Source organism: Dromiciops gliroides, chromosome 5, assembly GCF_019393635.1.
Source record: "Dromiciops gliroides isolate mDroGli1 chromosome 5, mDroGli1.pri, whole genome shotgun sequence".
NCBI classification, from domain to species: Eukaryota; Metazoa; Chordata; class Mammalia; order Microbiotheria; family Microbiotheriidae; genus Dromiciops; species Dromiciops gliroides.
In genome coordinates, this window is record NC_057865.1 from 103,331,042 (window position 1) to 103,354,452 (window position 23,411).

Genomic DNA, 23,411 nt, shown 5'->3' on the forward strand with positions numbered 1-23,411 from the left:
TCAACTCAAACTAGAAATAAAGGAGGATTTCATCTGAGATTGATTAGGGTGAAACATTTCTTCCCAGTAGAGAAGCTTGTGGCTTTCTGGAGGTGATGCTCTCTATAGTCTATGCCTTTATGGAGAAGTGGAAGTGACGGCTTACCATTGGGATACCAAACAGGTTGAACTCAAGCATGCCAGGTATAGACCAACGAAGGTCATTCCAAGTGGCTGCATTGTCCCCTAGCCAATGGGCTGCAAATTTGCCTGACCCGGCAAAGGTAGAACGTGTCACAATAAAGCTTCTTTTGTTAGGGAAGACAGTTTTTACAGCCCTGCAAAGGAAAAAGGAAGAGATAGGTAGTTGAACAGGTTTGCTCACCTTCAGGGATTGAGCAAAAAGAATGTTGATTCTGATTTTATTAATTTCAATTAATTTCAAAAACAAAAACCCCACAGGCTCCCATAGACACAAGTGTAAATTTTTGGTTTTGTCCAGGCCTATGATTTCATTGTTGTAAAGAACCCTTGGTGAAAAAACTTCCCTACCAATGCAAATTGGCAATTGATCTAAGAACTTCTCATTTTAGAGAACTGTCTATGGCACCAAATGGTTAAGGGACTTGTTGTTAAGTCATTTTTTTCAGTCATGCCCAATTCTTATTGACCCCATTTAGGGTTTTCTTGGGAAAGATACTGGAGTGGTTTACCATTTCCTTCTGCAGCTCATTTTATAGATGAGGAAAATGAGCAAATAGAATTAAGTGACTTGCCTAGGGTCATATAATTATAAGTGTCTGAGGCTAGATTTGAATTCAAGATGAGTCTTCCTGACTCTAGGCCCAGCGCTCTCTGCCACCCAGCTGCCCTTTTAAAGGACTTGTCCAGGGTCATATGGAAGGAAAGAAGGAAATAAACTAAAGCCTCCATGATCACACTGCTAATATCTGAGGGCAGATTTGAACTCCAGTCTTCCTGACCCCAGATCCAGCATTCCATCTCCAGGGCAACCTAGCTGCTTCATTTTTTATCCACAGGGCTAGTATGTGTCAAAAGTTGGACTTAAATCCACATCAATCTGATTCTGAGATTATCTCCATAGTAATTATACTTTGCTGCCTCTCAGACATAGAGACAGAAATAGAGATCAGAATCCAGAGGTAGAGCCAGAAACACAAATCTTGTAAGGAATATTGTTTTCAACAAGTGGGCCACTGGCCAGTATTTACAAATAATTTTGTCAAATAGGAACTCTCCTTGTAATGACATCAGCTACATGAACCACGTAAGATAAACTATACTCCCACTGGTTTTATATACACCCCAGGCATAGTCTGAATTCTCATGTCTTATGACCTTAGAAGACAGAAGAGATCTTTGAATGACTAAATATTAAATATTCATTTTGAGTGAATGTAATACTCAGGGTATTAGGAAAAAGAATGTCTTCCATTGGGCTTTACCTTCTATTCCCAAGATTCACACAGGGAGACATAACATTGCTACTGATAACACTCATTTATCTAGTTCATTTCCACGTTGCTGGGAATTTCAGGGGAAATGAAAGGACATAGGTAGGGACTGTTTTCATTGGGGGAGGGTTTCTGCCTTGAGCCTAAGCTAGTGCCTGCCACAGGGACCTTGGACAAAGTGAACCTTCTCCTGATCCAAAAATTCTATCTCATCACCCACTTCAGAGACTAGATTAAAAAGAGAAACATGGGCAGCTAGGTCTCACAGTGGATAAAGCACTGGCCCTGGATTCAGGAGGACCTGAGTTCAAATTTGGCCTCAGACACTTGACACTTACTAGCTGTGTGACCCTGGGCAAGTCACTTAACCCTCATTGCCCCGCCAAACAACAACAACAACAATCCCCCCCAAAAAAGTGAAACAAAATAAAAAGCCCTGCTTGAAAACATTATTTCCAAATCCTGGTTGATTTCCTACTTCTTTAGAACAATGTTCTGCCCAAGATTCTTGTCCTTTGCTACTAGTTGCCATAAGATTTGACCTAAATGCCAATCATTCCATTGGGATGCCAGAGAACCAGAACTATGGATCCTGATGGCCTTTTAAAATTCTGCCCCTTGATGATGCTCTCTCCCCTAGATCTTTCTTGACTGTCATGTTCATTCAAGCTGAGCGTTCAGTCATTCAAAAAGCCACAGACAAAGTGAAAGATCAAAGGTTATTTATAATTTAAATAATTCTGTACTGAATGGGAAATGATTTACTATAGAAGAGGAAATAAGAGAAAGAGATCAAAGATTAGTGATAAGGAGCAGTCTTTCCCCAGTAGAAACGTTTCTTTAGGGACAGCTAGGTGGCACCGGCCCTGCAGTCAGGAGGGCCTGAGTTCAAATCCAGCCTCAGACACTTAACATTTACTAGCCATGTGACCCTGGGCAAATCACTTAACCCCAACTGCCTCACTTAAAAAAAAAAAAAGAAATGTTTCTTTATCCTTAACCTTAGCTCCTTCTCTCACTATGCCCTTCTTGATGCAAAACATTCCCCCATTTGGTAACAAATTATTTAATTTAATGAATACTTTGCATACACACTAGGTTATTAATTATTTTTTCTTTTTTTTTTAACCAACTCCTTTGCCCCCCCTCCAAATTGTATCACAAAAAAAGAAAGTCTTTTTTTCTTCTGTTCGTCATATGCCCTAAGTCTGTGGCACCACACACTACAGATGAGGGCACATTAGCAAACAACCATAAGCTGAAACCACAGGTGTTTTGATAAACACAATTTGATGACTGCTGCGCTTACTCTTCTGTGGCAATTGCCATGGAGTAGCCATACAGATTGTGGACATCATAGTGTTTGCCCCAGTACTGTACTGCATCCATGCAAAGGGTCTTGGCAGGCAGAAATCGGTCCAGAATTCCTAAGGGGGAAAGATGAAGTAATTGATGAAAGCCTAGGCCATTGTGATGTTGATCAGTCTCCAAAACATCTGGATTTAATTTCAATGTCCATTACTCACTAACAGTTTTAGGCAAGCCACTTAACCTATCTGAGCCTCTGTTTCTTCATCTGTAAAATGTGCTCAAAGACACACTTGTACTACCTACGTCTGACAAAACTACTTTGTAGATTGTAAAATGTTACACAAATATAAGCCATGATAATGACCATGATTATAAACATCACCATTATTTTGCCATTTAATTCTATGGGTTAGGGTTGCCTGCGCCTAGCAAAGGTTAATAATCAACATCCCATCCAAAGGCCCAGCCCCATGACTTACTAGGAGTAAATGGGGGATAGTTTAGGTTACTCTGTGAACATCCGGTCGATGAGCCATCATCAAAGTTGGAGGGTTCATTCATATCCTAGAGAGACAAAAATGGAGAAATTACAAAGCATAAGCTGTGACTGGTAAAACCTCTATTTTGTACTTATTTGATTTTTTTTTAAGAAATCAGGGGAATTGCCCAGTTAATTATAGCCTTTAAAAACAGTCTCACAGACCTAATGCGAAATGGATTTCCCTCTCTACCTATCTAGGACTCCCTTATTAAGAGGGGTTAGTTTATTCTCCAGACTTCTCTTTATGGCTGGCTTTGTTCTTCTGAACATAACATCTACTGTATTTTCCCTTAGTGTTGTTAAGTCTTTTCAGTCATGTCTGACTCTTCTCGACGCCATTGGGGGTCTTCTTGGCAAAGATACTAAAGTAGTTTTGCCATTTCCTTCTCCAGATCATTTTACAGATGAGGAAACTGAGGCAAACAGGGTGCAGTGACTGGCCCACAGTCACACAGTTAGTGTCTGAGGTCAGATCTTAACTTGGGAAGAGGAGTCTTCCTGACTCCAGACCTGGCGCTCAATCTACCATCTAGCTGCCCTTAGTCTACATGAGGTAAGACATATGCCTAATTACTAAGAAGAAGGTTATTATTATTTTTTCTTCACAGAAGGTAATCAAACTGCAGGAGCACAGTATAGCAGGTCAAAGCCAAGGCTGAGGAGACAGGAGCCTTGGAGCAGTGAACCCCAGCTCTGCCACAGGCAAGCTGTGAGACTTCCTTCCAACAAATCATTTTACCTCCATTTCCTTATTTGTGGAGTGAGGGGATTTGACTTAAAGTGTTTCCAGTAGCTCTCTGGTTTCTCTAGGATCAAAGAAAAACTTTTTTTTTTTTTGCAAAACCCTTCAGAACCTGGCTACCGTCCACCTTTCCAGGCTTTTACACACTAAAACTTCAGATGAGAGCTCAAAGCCCTCCGGCCTCCAGCTGAGCTTGTCTTGTTGCCATTGGGCCCCTTCTACCACTGGCAGGTTCTTCCACACTTTGAGGAGGCAATCATAAACTGGCCTGTCCTCATTCTCCCAGCTTAAACCTCTGCTCCCATGTACAAGCTTCCTTTCCTCTGCTCCCTCCTCCATCCCTGACTTTTGGCTGGTCTTTTGTGTAGTATCTTCCTCCATCAGAATGTAAGGTCCTTGAGGACAGAAACCAGCTTCTTTTTTGCTTGTATTAGCATACACAATAAGTGCTTAATAAATGCTTCTTGAGGGGCAGCTAGGTGGCTCAGTGGATAAAGCACTGGCCCTGGATTCAGGAGGACCTGAGTTCAAATCCGGCCTCAGACACTTGACACTTACTAGCTGTGTGACCCTGGGCAAGTCACTTAACTCCAATTGCCTCACTTAAAAAAAAAAAAGAAAACAAAATAAATGCTTCTTGACTGTTGCTCACAGGCAACATCCAATCACCCATCATGCCAGGAATATACTCCCTTCCTCTCCTCTTCCTCTTAGAACCCCTAGATTCCTTCCACCTCAGTCTCAAATACTTCCTTCTACATGAGGCTCTCCCTAATCTCACCAGGTCCTAGTGCCTTCCTCTTAAATGCCTCATTTTTACATAGCATATATTCTGTATGTACCTGTTTGTGCCCCCAGTCTTTCACACAATAGAAAACAAGGTCCTTGAGGGCACGGCCTGATTCATTCTTGTCTTTGAATCTCCTACATCTAGCACAGTGGCAAAATGGATAGTGTTGGGGGTCAGGAAGATCTGAGTTCAAGTACAGCCTTAGACATTTACTATGTGACCTTGGGCAAGTCACTTCACTCTGTCTCAGTTTCCTCATCTGTAAAATGAGCTAGAGAAGGAAATGGCAAACCACTTTAGGATTTTTGCCAAAAAAAAAAAAATGGGGGTCACAAAGAGTCAGACACGACTGAGAAATGACTAAACTTTAAAACTGTCTACCACAAGGGCCTGACAACTCAGGGCTTAATAAATACTTACTGATCTTTGATTTTCAAGGATCTTCCCATTCCAGAATTCTGATTCTGCCTAAGCAATTTATCTCAACAACATTATCTGAATATTTTCACTAAAAAAATGTAATCCATTCCTCTTTTGCACCTATCCTTTCCTCCTCCTTTCTCTACTCCTTGAGATATAAGAATATATAAGGAGGAAATATTTGAACATTCTGAATACTGGTTCCCTCCAAAGCCCCCATCCTGATGACTCACAATCCAGATTCCATCAAACTTTATCTCCTGGTAGAAGAGTCTGAACTCCTCTGCCCACCACTGGGCACACTTCGGATTGGTATAGTCAGGAAAGACCGTCTTGCCTGGCCACACCTGCAACAGAGAAAGGAATTGAGTGACAGTGAATGAAAACGCATTGGGAGGAAACAAAGCAGAACTCAAAAGGGGACTATAGAAACTAAATGTTTGATTATACTCCTTTCCAGACCTAAGGCCTTTTCAGGTTGGAGCACAAAGCATTCTATAAAACCTTAAAAATATTATTTGGTAGTAGCTAAATAGCCCTACAAAACATATTTCATGGAAGAGGGAAGGAAGAAGTGGGTAGGTTTGCTGCTGTGACTATTAAAAAGTTTGAGAGACAGTTTCTGGGTAATTAATCATTTTATTGATAATGGTAGCATGTTATTAATAAAAGGATGGTCACTGACACTCTCAAATGCCAAAGGACACTTCATGGAACCCTCTCAACTCCCAAATATGCTTAGAAGGGTAGGCGTTCCTGAGGGTGACAATCAACTCTGATTGGTTAACAAGCAATGAGAGAATGAATATTAGAATGAGATAGGCTTATTCCTGTGAGGAACTTGGGGTATGTGACACTGGTCAAAGAGACCCATCAATATCCATATCACACATCTGACAAAAGGGAGAATCTATATTTTGCCAGTCCTGTCTAAGTAAACACAAAGAGCAGGAATGCACCTATTAGCTTAAAATTAGAATTTCTTTACTCTCTTTGATTAGATCTTAGCCTTCCTAGCTGGGTAAATCTTGCCCAAGACTTCCCGCAATAGTTGATTTCTGGATGAGGAAGTGGGAAACCCATTAGTCCTAATTCAATATGGAACAGAGGCTGAATCTGAACTTGTGTCTTCTTGACTGTAGGCCCAGTATTCTATCCACTATACCACCTAGCTGCCACTATACCACACCTTGTGAAATGCTTCTTTATTTTCCCAAACTCACTCTCTCAGCAAAATATCTAATCTCTCACTTTTTAGAGCTGTTTCAGTATGAACAGTTGATATGAATGCCCCCTTGTATCTTTTAAACTCAAATTACCATTCAACAAATATTCATTAAGTACCTATTAATGGGGGGGAGGGAAGAGAACAAGCAATTATTAAGCATCTACTATGTGCATTGTGCTAAGTTCTGTACAACTATTATCACATTTGAACCTCACCACCACCCTGGAAAGTAGGTGCTATTATTATCTCCAATTTTACACTTGAGGAAATTGAGGCAGAGGTCAAGTGACTTTCCCAGAGGTCATATAGCTAGTAAGTGTCTAAAGACAGATTTGAATTCAGGTCTCCCTAACTCTAGATCCAGTACTATATCTACTGTGCTATGTAGCTGCCCCTAAGAGACACTCTGCTAAGCACTAGGTGTACAAAGACAAAGGACATCACAGTCCCTGGCCTCAAAGGGGATGGCCTATGCAAATGAACAGTGGTGAAAGAATACAAGATGGAAACATGAGAGAGTTAGCAGTTCAATTTCTCAAGTGTATGAAAGGAGTAGCTAGTGAAATTAATCTAGAAAGGAAAGCTAGAGTCATGGTATGGATGGCCTTAAACACCAATCCGAAGAGATTGTGCTTTATCCTAAAGGCATAGAAAACCACTCATGTATTTTACCAGCAGTGACAAAATCAGGCTTGAACATTATAAAGACTGTTTTGGCAGCTATGTGAAGGATGAACTGGAAAGAAAAAAGACTAATTCACTATTCAATAAAAACCCCTCAGAAAACTAGAAAATGGTCTTTAGGTTTTAAATAACATTTCATACTATAGACAAAGATAAACTCCAAATATAAAGACCTACATACAAGAAGTCACATCCTATGAAATTATAGGAACAAGGACCAAACAAGGAATAGAGAGGATAACAGAAGATGAAATGGACAATTTCATAAGTGTCAGACACATAGTAAATAATAATAGGCATAATAATAAATAATTAGGCATAATAAATGCCTAATCTTTTCTTCCTTCCTTTTGTTTACATACAATTAAAAACATTTTCTTCATGAATAATATAAATACCGTTAAAAATTAGAAGAGAGTTAAGTAGGAAAAAATCTATGCAGAAAATTTTTTGGATAAAGGTCTGATACCCAAGATATATAGAAAGTTGATTTAAATATATAAGAATAACAACCATTCCCCAATAAATAGTCAATGGATAGCAGTAGACAATTCCAATAGTAAAAAATCCAAGCCATCATTAGCCATATTTTAAAGGTTCCAATCACTAATAAAAAAAGAAATACGTATTAAAGCAACCCTGAGGTTCTCACACTCATCAGATGAGCAAAAATCACTTTAAAAAGAAAGTGACAATTTTTGGAGGGGTTTTGGTAAGAAAGGCACATCAATAATAGGGCTATGAATTTCTGAGTAGCCATTCTGGAAAACAATTTGGAATGGTAACCAAAAAGTCACTCAAAGATTTACCTCAAAGAAATCAGAGAAAAGAGAAAAGAATCTACAGGAACAAAAATATGTATAGAAACTCTAGTTGTAGTAGTCAAAGAACAATAAATTGAGGGGATGTCCCCCCAATTGATGAGTAATAGAACAAATTGGAATATATGAATGTAGAAGAATAGTACTGCATCATAAGAAATGATTGAAGGTAACATTTCGGAGAAACCTAGGAGAACTTGTATGAACTGTTAAGAATTGAAGTAAGCAGAACTAAAGAGAACAATTTGTAATATAAGAACATTAAAGAAAAATAATTTTGAAAGACTTAAAACTCTGACCAATGCAAAAACCACTACAATATAAGACGGAGGATGAAGCAAATGCAGAAAGCGACATGGGCTTTTTAAGACAGGGCATATGAAATGTTTTGCATAACTATGCTTATTTGTTAAAAGGATTTTGTTTCTCTTTTTTTCAATAGGAGGAGGGGAAATTTGAGGTAGAAATTAGGATGAGTAAATGTTGGGAAAAAAGAAAAAAAGAGTCATTAAAACATTTTTATATGTACAAAGAACAGAAGGAAATTCAAAAGGAAACAAACTAGGAAGGTAGATTTGAAAGTGCCATGTTGCATTTGGTATATAACCTCTTTTTTGCACTCTCACTTGTATTAATTTGCCATGCAAATTAATATAAGACCAGAGACCCATAATCAGAATGATAGATATCAGATTGGACATTTTCTTGTAGAATGAAAATATGGTCCACAGCATTGGTATTAAATTCAAGGACAAAAATTTTTTTAAAAATTAAATTAAAATTAATTCAAGCCCATCAAGTGAATCATTCCTGAGATATAGACAGGGTCAAAGGGAAATCTATAAGCCAGTAAAACAATGTTATAATGGGGCTGCTAGATGGCACAGTGGATAAACCACCAGCCCTGCATTCAGACACTTGACACTTACTAGCTGTGTGACCCTGGGCAAGTCACTTAACCCTCATTGCCCCTCCCCCCCCCAAAAAACCACACACACAATGTTATGGGCTAAGAAATTTGTTTCATAATCACTATGATTCTTTAATAAACCTGCAATTCCATCAGGGTGTGTATTTCCTTTACAGATGCAGAGAACACCACCAATAAAACAAATAAAACCTAATTTTTATTGTATCTCTATAACAGACTTGTATATATAGTCTGGTAGACTATACCTGTCTTAGGCTAGGTAGGGTAGATCAGCTTTTCACAATTTGTGGTTAAGTTTTGAGAAATGCAGGTCTATGCCTTGATTCTTGAAACAGCAAAGTTGGTATTGCAATATATATTATGACATTTTTCTGTAACCAAGGATTACACATTTTGAAATCTATAGGTATGGCATCATTGCACTGGTCCTGCCACGGTCCCTCAGACAATCTCTGACTCTCTCCAAGTATTACCTCCCCAATGAGTGGTGTCACTCCATCTGATGCATTGACCCATATCTTCATATCTGAGCCTCGGTTGTAAGGGCCATAGTTGGGAGAGCCAGTGGCAATGGCTGGATCCTATAAGAGAAAAAAACATAGAGTAGAGAAGCCATCCTTGAACTAAAGGGAAGGAAAAGAGGCTTATAAGCTGGGAGAGAAAGGAGGAGCATACCACTATAATGACGTATTTCTGTCCATGGTTGTGTAAATCCTCAGCAAATTGAGGTAGCTCTCCAAACAGTACTTTATCATAAGTGAAGTCCTTCTTCTCATCCATGTAGTCAATATCAGAGTACTGAACATCCTGTAAGAATAGCACAGAAAGCACTATAGATGAAACATGGATAACATCACGCTAAATCTACTAAAAATCTACTTTAAAAAGCCAAAGTCTATCTATATACAATCAATCCAAAATACCATCTTCCCCTATTACTAAGCTACTCCCTTTACCCACTTTGGACTAATATTTAGGGTTGGGTTTTTTTTTGTTTGTTTGTTTGGTTTGGGTTTTTTGTTTTCCAATGCTACCCTTGAGGTTTATTGTAAACTGATTTAACATATATAAAAGCACTGAGGAGAGAGTCACATAGGTGAGATCTACTCTGAGCCATAAAGCTTAGGTAACAATCTCTAGGAAGGGCAGCTAGGTGGATAGAGCACTGGCCCTGGAGTCAGGAGGACCTGAGTTCAAATCCAGCCTCAGACACTTAACATCTACTAACTGTGTGACCCTGGGCAAGTCACTTAACCCCAATTGCCACACACACACACACACACACACACACACACACACACATACACACAAATCCCTAGGAAATAAAAGGTTTTCTCTTCCCAGGAAGACCTTCAGCCTTAGTACTTTAGCTTTTCATGCAACTCCTCACACTCGCAGCTTGCTCTCCAGGAAAGCGCGTGCACACACACACACACACACACACACTTAAAATGTAATAAGTGATATGGGAATGGAAATCTTGGGACAAAACTTACATACAACAAAATAGGCAGCTAGGTAGTACAAAGGGTAGACTGTTTAACCTGGAATCAGGAAGAACTGAGCTCATTTCTGGCCCCAGACATTTACTAGATGTTTGACCCGGGACAAGTCAATTAACCTCTGTTAGAGACTACCATTTCTGATTCTTAGTTGTGACCGCACCGTCTCCCAACCTTTATTCAAAGCCCAGGCCCTTGCTCTTCATGTCCTTTGATGATTGAGGAAATAGGATATTTTCAGCCTGGGTTCCCCAAATCTTAACCTCATATCATAAAACAAGTAGTGTATGACATTTTGATTGGATAGGTTCTCTTAATCTTCTATTCACAGAAATTACTAATTTATTTCCTTCTCTTCATTATCTCCCCCCCATCAGCCATTGCAAACTTTTCGTTGTTGTTCAGTTGTGTCTGACTCCCCATGACCTCATTTGGGGTTCTCTTGGAAAAGACACTGGAGTGATTTGCCATTTCCTTCACCAGCTCATTTTAAAGATGTAGAAACTGAGGCAAAAAGGATTTAAGTGACTTGCCTAGGGTTACACAGCTAGTAAATTATCTGAGGCTGGATTTAAACTCAGGCAGATGAATCTTCCTGATTACAGGTCCCACACTCTATCTACTATGCTGCTTAGCTGTCCTCCATTGAAAAATACCTTTCATATAATAAATGTTTGATAAATATATTTTGTAATGAAAAGAATCCCCGTCTTGGCTTACCTATGCTATTTTTCTATATCTCTGCTTTTCTGTTTTCTTAGACTTTCTGAATCTAATTTTTCTAAAAAATTTCTTCTCACATTTGTGGCAAAGTCGATAAAGCACTGGCCCTAGAGTGAGGAGAACCCGAGTTCAAATCTCACCTCAGAAACTTACTAGCTGTGTGACTCTAGGCAAGTCACTTAACTCCAATTGTCTTAAAAATATCCGGGATCATATCCACTCCTCCTGATCTATATCTTGCCACTAAACCCAGATGGCTCTAGAGGAGAAAGTAAGGTTGGTGACCTTGCACAGTCCTCCCTCACTTAAATCCAATTCAGTGCAAGTCATGATACCACCCCAATGTCATGGTCCTCTTTGGAATGAAGGATAAAGATCAACAACTACTCCTTAGTCACTGATAATAACAATTTTTAAAAAAAACATACTTTATATAATTCATCAAGGTTAACAAAGTGTTTTCCTCACAGTAGCCTTGTGAGGTAGTTAATCCTGATTTTACAGATGAGGAAAGTCAAGAGACATTAAGTGACTTGCCCAAGGTCACATGTAAGAGCTAGGCCCAAGTCCATCATGTAATACTCGCCTCTCGGACTTTGCAAATCTGATCACTATATACCAACAGCAAACACTGTCCTTTCCATGGAAAATTGTACATAGTTCTCATCATGTCTAAACTTCAATTACATTTCAGTTACCCTCATCCTAACTAGATGGCAATTTCTGTCAATTTCCATTTTCTGAATTTTCAGCATGATATGTGATTTTATTGTTCAGTCATTCAGTCATATCTAACTCTTCATGACCTTGTGGACCTCTGTCCATGGGTTTTCTTGGCAAAGATACTGGAGTGGTTTACCATTTCCTTCTCCAATGGATCACCAATCTATAAGTAAACAGGGTTAAGTGACTTGCCCAGGGTCACACAGGTAGGAAGTTTCTGATGCTGGATTTGAACTCAGGTCTTCCTGACTCCAAGCCTAGTATTCTATCCACTGTTCCACCCAGCTGCCCATATCATTCCTACTGCCAGTAAAAGAACTCTGAAAAACCTGGGTTCTAATCTGAATAACTACCTGCTCAACCTCGGACAAGTTACTTTACCCTCTCTGAGCCTCAATTTGTAATCTGTAAAATGAAAAGATTTGAGTAAATCTGTTCAGGGGCTTCCAGTTCTAACATTCAAGGATTTTAAAATACACAATCAGCTGTCAAGTATTTGTGCTAATACAAGAAGAAATGAAGCAGATAATTAGATGCTGATTCAACTCAAATGTAATTTATATGTTGTTTTGGATTATAGTATATGCTTTCTTTTTTTTCTCGTTTTTCAGATTTACATTCTTAATTTCCTTAAGCTAATTCTAAAATTATTGTGTGCACCTTAAACACACATTGATTGCTAGGCATCAGGCAAAATACAGCAGTAGGGACATGTTGGGATTGCAAAGTGCTGATAACCCAAGTTTAAAGAATGATTTTGAATAATCTACATACAGGTAAGTGAGAATTGATTATGTCAACACACAAACATACATTGATCACTCAGAATCACAAAAAGTTCAGAGTGAGGAGTGACCTTTACAACCCACTAATCACAGGCAATTCCATTCAGTAGATGAAGAAGTAATTGTCCAAGGTGAAACAGATACTAAACAACATAGTTTGGGTCTCCTTATTTCTTGGCCAAGTTCTTTCTGCTCAACCAGCCTACTAAGGTTCATCTTAAATAAAACAATTTTTTTAGATATACCAATGACAATATAGATGATATTTATTAAACTTGACATCAAAAAGCAAACATATGGCCAGTTCTATATCAGCCACAAGTGGATATACAAATTTTGCTTTCAAATCCATTTCCATATTGTCATATATTATTTTTCTTAAAACATATAGGGGCAGCTAAGTGGCGCAGTGGATAGAGCACTGGCCCTGGAGTCAGGAGGACCTGAGTTCAAAGCCAGCCTCAGACACTTAACACTTACTAGCTGTGTGACCTTGGGCAAGTCACTTAACCCCAATTGCCTCACCAAAAAAAAATATAGATAGATAGATAGATAGATAGATAGATAGATAGATAGATAGATAGATAGATAGATAGATAGATAGATGATAGATAGATTCTGGGGGCAGCTAGGTGGAGCAGTGAATAAGGCACCAGCCTTAGACTCAGGAGGACCTGAGTTCAAATCCAGTCTCAGACACTTACTAGCTGTGTGACCCTGGGCAAGTCACTTAACCCCCATTGCCCTGCAAAACAAAAACAAAAACAAAAACATATAGATTCCTCTTTTCCAAGTCCAGCAGGAGTTGAAAGAGAATTGATTTAATTTAATAATCAAAGTAATTCTATTTGGGGCAGCTAGGTGGCACAATAGATAGCACACTGGCCTTGAAGTAAGAAAAACTCATCTTCATGAGTTCATATCTAGCCTCAAACACTTACTAGCTATGTGACCCTAGGCAAGTCACGTATCCCTGTTTGCCTTAGTTTCCTTGTCTGTCAAATAAGATGGAGAAGGAAATGGCAAACCACTCCAGTATCGTTGTCAAGAAAACCCCACATGGGGTCATGAAGAGTCAGACATAATTAAACAAAAATTTTATTTTCTTTCCCCATAGAAAAAGTGAACTAGCAAGTTCAGAGAGCCTAACTGTTCTGACTCAGTCTGAAAGGTGATGCATAGAACAGGAGAGTAGTATTATATAACCCTCCCATTATGGAGCAGCAAATTTAGGAAGTAGGACAGGGAAACAGTACTGTCAGCTTTTTAACATCTTCATCATTGTTGTGAACTCCCAGAACATCTGAGATAACCACATTCAAACATAGTTGCAAAAACTCTTTCCAAAGCCTAATAGCCCCAAACTTCGCATTATAATCATTTTGAATTCCCAAAGGTATCCTCGCTTCCAAGGTTAGATAAATGAGTCTCCAAGCCTTATTCTATTTATTTCATCTGTGGTAGGACTCACAAAACAACAACAGCCAGTCTTTCCTGCATTTCCCCCATCTCCCAATGCAAAAAAGCTGAAACACTTCTATTTTTTATCCAGTTTCTTGATTTTCATAGGACCAGTATCTATGTGATTAGCATATTTATAAACCAGATTAAAAACCAAAAAATGCACATAAAAACAACCTTATTTTTAAACTATGTATTTGATTTGTGAACTTTGAATAATTGTATGCACAGAAAAGACCAAGGATTTAAAATCAGAAGACATGTGTTCAAATCCCAGCTCCACCATTTACTGTCTATGTGACCTTGGGGCAAGCTCCTTCAACTCCCTGTGACTCAGTTACCTCATCTGTAAAATGAGACAGAATTGATGGCCTCTAAGGTCCCTTTCAACTCTGTCTATAAACTCATTTTCTTTTCTTTTTATAAACTTATTTTCAAAGGAAATAATCACACAAAGTCTGCTGAGAACAGAATACTTTTCACTCTACCTTCTTAGAGTTGATAGTTTAAATTAAATAATAAAAATGGCAGTCATCAATCTGCTTCTTAATTTAAAAAACAATAAGATTATTTTAAAATACCAGGGTATAGTACTCCAAAAATACAAAAACCATATTTCAAAAATTCAGAAGAATGGATGAATTATTCTAATTATCTATTAGATATTAATTAGATTAATTAATATTCATATAATTATCTGTATTACTAAAGAAAAGAAAGACCAAATTCAGTTTGTTTAAAAGAAAAGTCCCATAAAGCACTGGCCCCGGATTCAGGAGGACCTGAGTTCAAATCCGGCCTCAGCCACTTGTTACTTATGAGCTGTGTGATCCTGGGCAAGCCCTGCCCCCCCCTTGAAAAAAAAAGTCCCTCTTACACAAGGAAGCTGAGCAGCTCGGTTTCTCTCCACAACTTTCTTCATTCCATCCAAACCTCCATATACCCAACGACTGAGATGAAATCCAAGAGTCCAATAAGATGGTAAGAGTGGCCTTCCAATCAGCTAAAGGTGATAATTAGAGAAATGAGGCATAATTAATATTTTATATCCATTCTAATTAGAGTGGACCCCCTTCATAACACCGTTTTGTACAGTTTGAAAATAGTTTCCAACAGGGAATGTCAGCTGCTTGAACAGAAAGATCACATCTCTCTTCAGTCCCCTCTGAGTAGTTAGCACAGGGCTGAGTACACAGAGTCATTTACTTATTATAAACTAACCCAGTTATTCTAGCCTTTTACTCAGTGTAGTATTTGGGAGAACATGATCTGACCTATATATCTCAATCTGTATAACTACCAAAGTAACTTTAAGAGTCTGGGGGCTTCCCAATTCATACTAGCCCCTCTCCTCCACCAGAAAAAAAATTTCCTTCACCTGGCTCCTACATATGTCATTTTTATATTGAGGCAAAAATACAATACTGAAGAAACAGAAGGAAATGCATGGTAGGCTAATAAACAACAAAGCACTTTTTCTTAATCCATTATTTCTTCTTTTTAAAAAATTGAATAGTGTCATTTATTGGTGAAGGAATTCAACCACACAGTCTATACCTATTAACACTCTGTTATGCAAACATACATACATACATACATACACACAGTCACACACCCATGGAGTCAGCTCTCCCCCACCAAACGCTGGCTTCTCATTTTCCTTTCTCCCATGCCTGCCTTTTTTTTTTTTTTAAGTCAGTAGACCTTGCCCATCATCAGGTGAAACAGGGAGGAAACTCAGGCCAATGTAGTTTACTTCTTGTCATAATTCTGATAAAACATGGTAGGAAAAGAAACTAAAATTATATAACAGAATGAGAGGGTTGAGATCTTGTGCTATACCTCTTTCCTCATAAGGAAGGATCTGACCTTTTAAATTTTAACCTTTCAAACATCCCAGGGAAAATTGGACTAAAAAAGTACAACATGTAAATAAGCAAATGATCTTGGCTTTAAGGTTAACAATTAGCTATAATGATGCTTCATTAAGACTTTCTACAGGAATAATTTCCTTTATGAACCAGATATGTTTTTGTAAAGGTTATTTCTAAAATGCAGTTTTGTATATTAAATTCTATTTTCTTGTTCATTAGCATGACACAACTGGAAATGTAAATGTATTTCTCTTTTTTTTTTTTAAGTCGGCTACAAGAAATAATGTTTCATTTTAAAATTCAGCAGCCCCTGAAAATGCCATATTGAAAAGAGGAAGAAAAAATGTATATATGTATATATACATATATATACAAACATATATATACACACATATAAATTGCAGTTGGCACCACAGTTTAAACATATTTTTTAAGTATAATACCAACTGCATTGGACGCAATCCTAAAATGAAAAATCTCATCTATTTCTAATAAGTTCCTTCTAGTGATACCCTTCATTACAAGAACATTTCAGCCCTGTGTGGTATATATGATCTGTATCTTTGTACTTGGTGGAAATTGTTCCCTTCCCAATATGAAACAAGTAGTTTCAAAGAAAGAGAAAGCCACAAAATCTTTAAGGGTTCAAAATACAAGAGAAGAAAACAAAAAAGGAGTACATTTGCTGGAAGAAACAACCAGGGAAGACTGCAAAATGTGTAAAATCAACCTCCCACTGATAATAAATAGCAATAGTCCAGGTCTGTGGTGCTTTACAAAGCACTTTCCAATGACTTTGTGAAGTGGGCAGTACAAAAATTATTTTTCCTTTTTTATAGATAAGAGAAATGAAGTCCAGAGTAAGAAAAAATGTTAAACTAAAGTCATCCTGCTAGTAAATGTCAGAGCTAGAACTCAACCCCTCTTCTTGGGAGTCTAAATCAAATGTTCTTTCCAACATATCACATCCAGTGATGAATTCTGTAAGAGCGAATTCCCATATACTACATTTCTGAATGACATTTACTAAATTGATGTTATTATATTTCTTAAGTAACCAGACATTTTGATGATATACTCATTGCATGTGACCTCTGGAAAATTTTTTTCATCTCACCCAACTTCAATTTCCTCATCTCTGAGGTGAATGGTTTGAGTTCAATTATGTCTATGGTCCATTCTGGTTCTCAATCCAATTAAGCATATTTCAACATACCTCTAGGTATTCCCGAACAACCTCTTCTGGAGTGTTCCCTAAGAAGACATAAAAATCCAGGACACCACCGGTGACTCGGTAAGTGATTGCTGGGGTAGGTTGAAGGGCAACCTCTAGAAGGAATTGGAATGAAGAAAGTAAGGATTACAATTGTTCAAATGATGGAAAAATTAATAAAGTCATGTATATACCAGGAAGTAACTGGATATCTTACCCTTAGTAACATTGACCTCCTATCTTTGGTTTTAGATACAAATGAGTAAATTTAAATGTTTATGATTAGTGTGGCGCCTAGAACCTCAGCAAATGATGTCAGTAGAAGATATATCAGCAACTAATAATCAGAATGTCTGGTATCAGTGTTAGGGCCAATGATCTTGAGTCAGGGCAGAAAGTCCTTCCTTCAAAATGAGAGGGTAATTAGGAATCTACATGGGGGTGCATACTTCCTCTTCATGGAAATACTCATCTCTCCTCCATGGCAACCTGTAAGGTCCCATCAGCATAGTGAACTTCTAGGCTTTCTCACCCAAACTCTAAAGCACTAGAATCTCTGTGGAACTGAGTGTCGCCTCTCCTGGCAGGCCAGCTATCCCTCATCAAATAAATAGGCAGATCATGATAGATAGATAGATAGATGATAGATAGATAGATAGATAGATAGATAGATAGATAGATAGATAGATAGATAGATAGATAAAACAATGAATAATTAAATGAAACAAGGAATGAATAAATGAATTGATGGATAAAAAATGAATAAATAAGTAAATGAATGAAGGAGCAGATGAATGAATGTATGGAGAGATAGGTTATACATGATAGATAAGTAGATAGATAGATATTCCCCAGACACAATTACTGCTCATTATGACTTAGTTTAATGCAACCATACTCTTTGAGAGAATATAGCCCTGACTTCAAACATGAAGGATGAAAGCACAGGAACTAATTTATGATAATTTCCTCTCATAATGGAGTAAGGGATCATTATAACTGGACAACATCCCTTTAAAGTAAGCATATTGTTTGGTGGGGTCAGGTGGAGGGAAGTCAAGTTTTAGATTTATTGACTAGGAACAAAAAACATCAAAAAGCTTCCTTGAAGCAAAAGTTCAAATAGAGTTCCACAAGCCCTCGGATGACTGACTCAGCTGCTTAGCTTGTCCCTTTCTACTAGCTGGAACTCTCATGATTTTGGCCCAATTGATATTGATCTCTGGCTGGTCTCTTCTTGCTACTACTGAACCTACTGACTTTATAGCAGCTCATACTGATCTAGTATGTAAATCTAGACCACCCTGATAGTTTGGATTCCCTGTGGCACCATCATGGAAGAATAGTGCAAAAACAAGAGGTGATCTGTTTTATGGAGTCTGTCTCTGGATTTGTAAAGAAAAAGACAACTGTATCAGCAGGATAATGGAAAACTTTAAGGCTACTTGCATTGGAACACTTTCTCTTCGTGAAATCATCCTGGGAATTCTTGGTTAGACAAGACTTAACTCACCAAACCTATAGCTTGGCAGATTATGATGCAAGTATTTGAACCTGCCAGAGTATTTGAAATCTATGCTTCAGGGATTCCTTTTTTTTTTGTGGGGCAATGAGGGTTAAGTGACTCGCCCAGTGTCACACAGCTAGTAAGTGTCAAGGGTCTGAGGCCAGATTTGAACTCAGGTCCTCCTGAATCCAGGGCTGGTGCTTTAACCCCTGCACCACCTAGCTGTCCTGCTTCAGGAATTCTTGAAGTCAAGCATCCCCTTTCACTCACTGTGTAAATGAGAAGACTTAAAATGTTCCCCTTTTAAGAATATCCAGTCTTTTACCCATGGCATTGCTGTTCATCAGAAAAACTCCAAAGGATAATCCACTTGTATCTTCAAGGCACAAGAAAAATGGATGAGCTCCATACAAGTTAGTCATGCCCTAGGAGGAAAAATGCAAAAATAGCAAATAAGTGACAATGTGCCAGACTACCCACTAGGAAGAGTAAAAGTGTTGGGCACTATCTATCTTATACATTTGTATAAAAAACACAGCTGGCTCAGGGCTGAGCTAAAGCCAAAGGAGACTCTAAGAAATAAATCCTGCATGTGGATTTGATAAATGTGTGGGGTCAAAAGTAAGGTTTCATTAATATGTGAAAGAAGCAACATGGTAGAAATGATGACAAGTTGGCCTTGGAATCAGAAAGACCCAGGTTCAAGTCCTCCCCCTGAAACATAATAACAGTAACAAATTATAACAACAATATTTATATCTTATTTTAAGGTTTACAAAGTGCTTCACATATGTTATCTCATTTGATCCACAAAAAAACTGGGAGGTAGGTGCTATTATTATCCCCATTATACAGTTGAGAAAACTAAGGCTCAGGGAGGGTAAGTGACTTGCCCAGGGTCACACAGCTCATAAGTATCAGAGGCAGAATTCTTCTCACTGATCTTCCTGACTTCAAGTCCAGCCCTCTATACACTGTTCCAGTTATCTTCCTCTCCCTGTCAGACTTTAAGCAAGCCACCCCACCTCTCAGTATCCCAGGCAAAGTTCTAAGAGTATAATTTTCAGATAAATACTGTTGATTTGTATCAGTAAAGGGAGTTCCCATACCAGGAGTTTCCTCTACTGATAAAATGCCAGGTGCAAGCCAAAAATAAATAAATAAATATATAAATAGATAGATAGATAGATAAATAAATAAATAAATGAATGAATGAATGAATAAATGAATAAATAAATGAATGAATGAATAGATAGATAGATAGATAGATAGATAGATAGATAGATAGATAGATAGATAGATAAATAAGTTGTGTCATGGGGGCAGCTAGGTGGCGCAATGGATAAAGCACTGGCCCTGGATTCAGGAGGACCTGAGTTCAAATCTGGCCTCAGACACTTGACACTTACTAGCTGTGTGACCCTGGGAAAGTCACTTAACCCCCATTGCCCAGCAAAATAATCTTAAATTTTCATTTAGGAATGAACCAACTATGACAATAAGAAGAAATGTAGCAAAATCATAGAGGGCTATGCTCATCTCTCTTCTGACATACACTTGACTGTGTGACTCTGGGCAAGTCACTTAGTTTTACAGAGCTCTAAGCAACTCCTGAAGCTCCTGTAGAGGTACCAATCTGTATTGAAGAAGTCGGGTTCCATATTCAGGAGTTCCCTATACCAAGGAAACACAGTCTCTGCTCTATTTGTCAGGATATAGTTCACCTTACTCTAAATATGCTAACTGGCTTTGCTAATTCACTATGTCTTCAAGATGGTCCATATAATTCTGTCCACCTTCAGCACTGAAGAAAATGATTCCTATACTTGATTACTCATTCCCTATTAAAATTATAGATTCTGCTTCTCATGGCAATTAATTACAACATCTAAGACCTCAACACACACACACACACACACACACACATATTTTAGAGGGTTCTTTCACCACATCAAACAATATAGAGAATGTGGGACATAACCTTTGCCTCATAGGGGTGTTTCCTCCCCATTCCTTGAACTAAATATTTTCTTCATTCCCTGGTGATGTCAAACACAAGATTAACCAACAAACTGTCTGTTTATATCCCACCAGTCTTACAAATTGAGACAAGCAGAGAGAAATAGACAAAGGGAAAATGCATCAGTCAAAAACAAGCTTGTGTCCCTCATTTACTTACTAGTTGCATGGCCCATAGCAAGTCACTTAACCTCTTGGTGTCTTAGTTTCCTCATCTGTTAAAGGGGTATAATAATACCACCTCCCTCTCAGAGTTGTTATCAAGATAAATAAGAAACTATTTATAAAGTGCTTTGTGAACTATAAGAATTATATAAATGCTAGTTATTATTTTTATTAATTTAGACATTCCAGGGACTAGTCTGAATAAATTCTGCTATATTCTCACTACCCTTCCATCTTTACCTCTTAGGGAAAGTATATTTTTGCAGCCATTTCTTAGGCTAGTAGCCTTTTTAACGGACATACTAAGTGAGTGGTAATTTTCTATATTGTAGGTAATACAATATATGTAACTACCACATTTTGAATAGCCCAACATTCCAAATATGTTAATCCCATTTTCCTCATAATTGATTAAGATAAAGGAAAGACAAGATAAATGCTCGAGGCTGATTTGGGGTTTCAGTGGGTCGGGGCTAACAACTTGTCAAAGATATGCTGGAAAGGAGCCTTATTCAGTTACAGGTTAGACAAGATGATTCTGCAAGATTAGGAGACAGGGAGAAAGGGAGACTTCCTGAAGCCTTACATCATTAGGAGTATTGTCCCGAGGGAAGATGGGCCAAGTCTTCCAGGCCATATCATGCCGGTACTCCTGGTGGACGTGCTCCCCCAGGCCATACACATTAGCACTGGGTAGCTGGATGGAGAGCTGCAGGTACTGCTGAGCAAACAGGAGGGGACCAATACCAGTGTCAAATCTGGACACAGATAAAGAAAATAGAGAGATTATATTGGACCAAATAACAAACAATTATTAACTATCTAATAGATCTGAGGGTGATATGGAAAGGTAAGGGGCAAAAAACACTTCTACAATGAGAAAACTTTTACTTCTATCTCAGCAACTAGAGTCCCTATTTTGTTACAAAGATTTCCAAGTAAACTGATTTCTTCTCTAGGCAATTAATTCCCAGAACATGGACATTGTTTTTCTCCATCTACCCAGGGTCCTTCAGTCCCATTCAATCATTATCACACTTTAAATGTACAGCTATTTAACACCCTGAAATTGTTTCCTGTATCTGCTCATTCCAAACAAGTGCTAACATTTTTTCTCAAACATTATTCACATTGGGTCACCCCTGCTTAAGAAGACACAGTAGTGGGACTGCTAGGTGGCGCAGTGGATAGAGCACCAGCCTTGGAGTCAGGAGGACCTGAGTTCAAATTCAGGATCAGACATTTGACACTTACTAGCTGTGTGACCCTGGGCAAGTCACTTAACCCCAATTGCCTCACGAAGAAGAAGAAGAAGAAGAAGAAGAAGAAGGAGGAGGAGGAGGAGGAGGAGGAGGAGGAGGAGAAGAAGAAGAAGGAGAAGAAGAAGAAGAAGAAGAAGAAGAAGAAGAAGAAGAAGGAGAAGAAGAAGAAGAAGGAGAAGAAGAAGAAGAAGAAGAAGAAGAAGAAGAAGGAGAAGGAGAAGAAGAAGACACAGTAGCTCTCCATTGCCTATCATTTCAGAGTCTGATTTCTTGCCTTCATCTTCAAGTTTTCTCCACCAATTCTCTTCCTCATTCTCTAGTCCCCATTTCACCAAACATATTTCTCATTACTCTCTGATCACTCATTCTTTAGGATTACATGATTTGGTTTCCACTTAGGTTTGAATCTTTTCTTTAAATTTCCTTTATTGATTATAATTGTATTGCTTGGCACCAGTAAGGAACGTTCTTAATATTTCTGCCTTTCTACAAGGACAATTTTCATGGAAGTGCCATCCAAAGATGAAAATGTATATACTCCTCACAGTTCCCATTCAGTAGTCTCCATAGATCTAGTATGTCTAATTTTTCTAATATTCTATCCAAATCATTAGATTTTTTTTACATATTTGTCTAGGTCTGAAGGGAGCATATTGAAATCTTTCATTACTCTCCACTTAGCTCCTCTATTCTTGAAAAGCCAATCCCCTTACCCATTTCTCCCTCTCCATTCCCATCTCCAAACCATTTGCTTTTTTTCTTTGTCTAAAATGTGCTAATCTTTTGTTCTCCATAAATCCATATTTCCCCCTTCTTTCAGATCTCAGCTAATCAGGAAGTCTTTCTAAAAGGATGGGATCTATTTCACTTTGTTGATACTTTCCGAAAATACAAATTATAACCAGGAAGGTTTACAGTGCAGGGACTATCTCTTTATTCTTCTGTATCTGTCTGAGGACCCCAGTGTAGTGTTTTGCAATATAGGAGGCACTCAGTCAATGTTGGTGACTGACATGTAAATTAGTATAAAGGAGAGATATGTTACACCAGCCCAGCAACCTCCTGAGAATGCATTCTATCCTCCACTTAATGAGTCATCTCTGAGATATGGTAATATAGCCCCACACTCAGATTCTTGTTTTTTTTTTAATTTCTGCATTAGTCATATTGTGAAAGAAGAATCAGAACACAAGAGGAAAATCTCAAAAAAGAAAAAAAAAGTAGAAAGAGTATGGTTCAATCTGTATTCAGAATC

General features: G+C 38.2%; 1 protein-coding gene across 1 annotated transcript in view; it reads right to left on the reverse strand.

Moving 5' to 3' along the window:
- MGAM (maltase-glucoamylase) overlaps positions 1-23,411 on the reverse strand; it is a 196,932-nt gene that overhangs the window by 157,279 nt on the left and 16,242 nt on the right. The window contains 10 exon segments of the mRNA XM_043967551.1: positions 146-317; positions 2,764-2,881; positions 3,245-3,329; positions 5,492-5,605; positions 9,396-9,503; positions 9,598-9,729; positions 14,994-15,119; positions 17,207-17,319; positions 19,036-19,135; positions 21,481-21,652. Coding sequence (XP_043823486.1) covers positions 146-317; positions 2,764-2,881; positions 3,245-3,329; positions 5,492-5,605; positions 9,396-9,503; positions 9,598-9,729; positions 14,994-15,119; positions 17,207-17,319; positions 19,036-19,135; positions 21,481-21,652 — 1,240 coding nt within the window.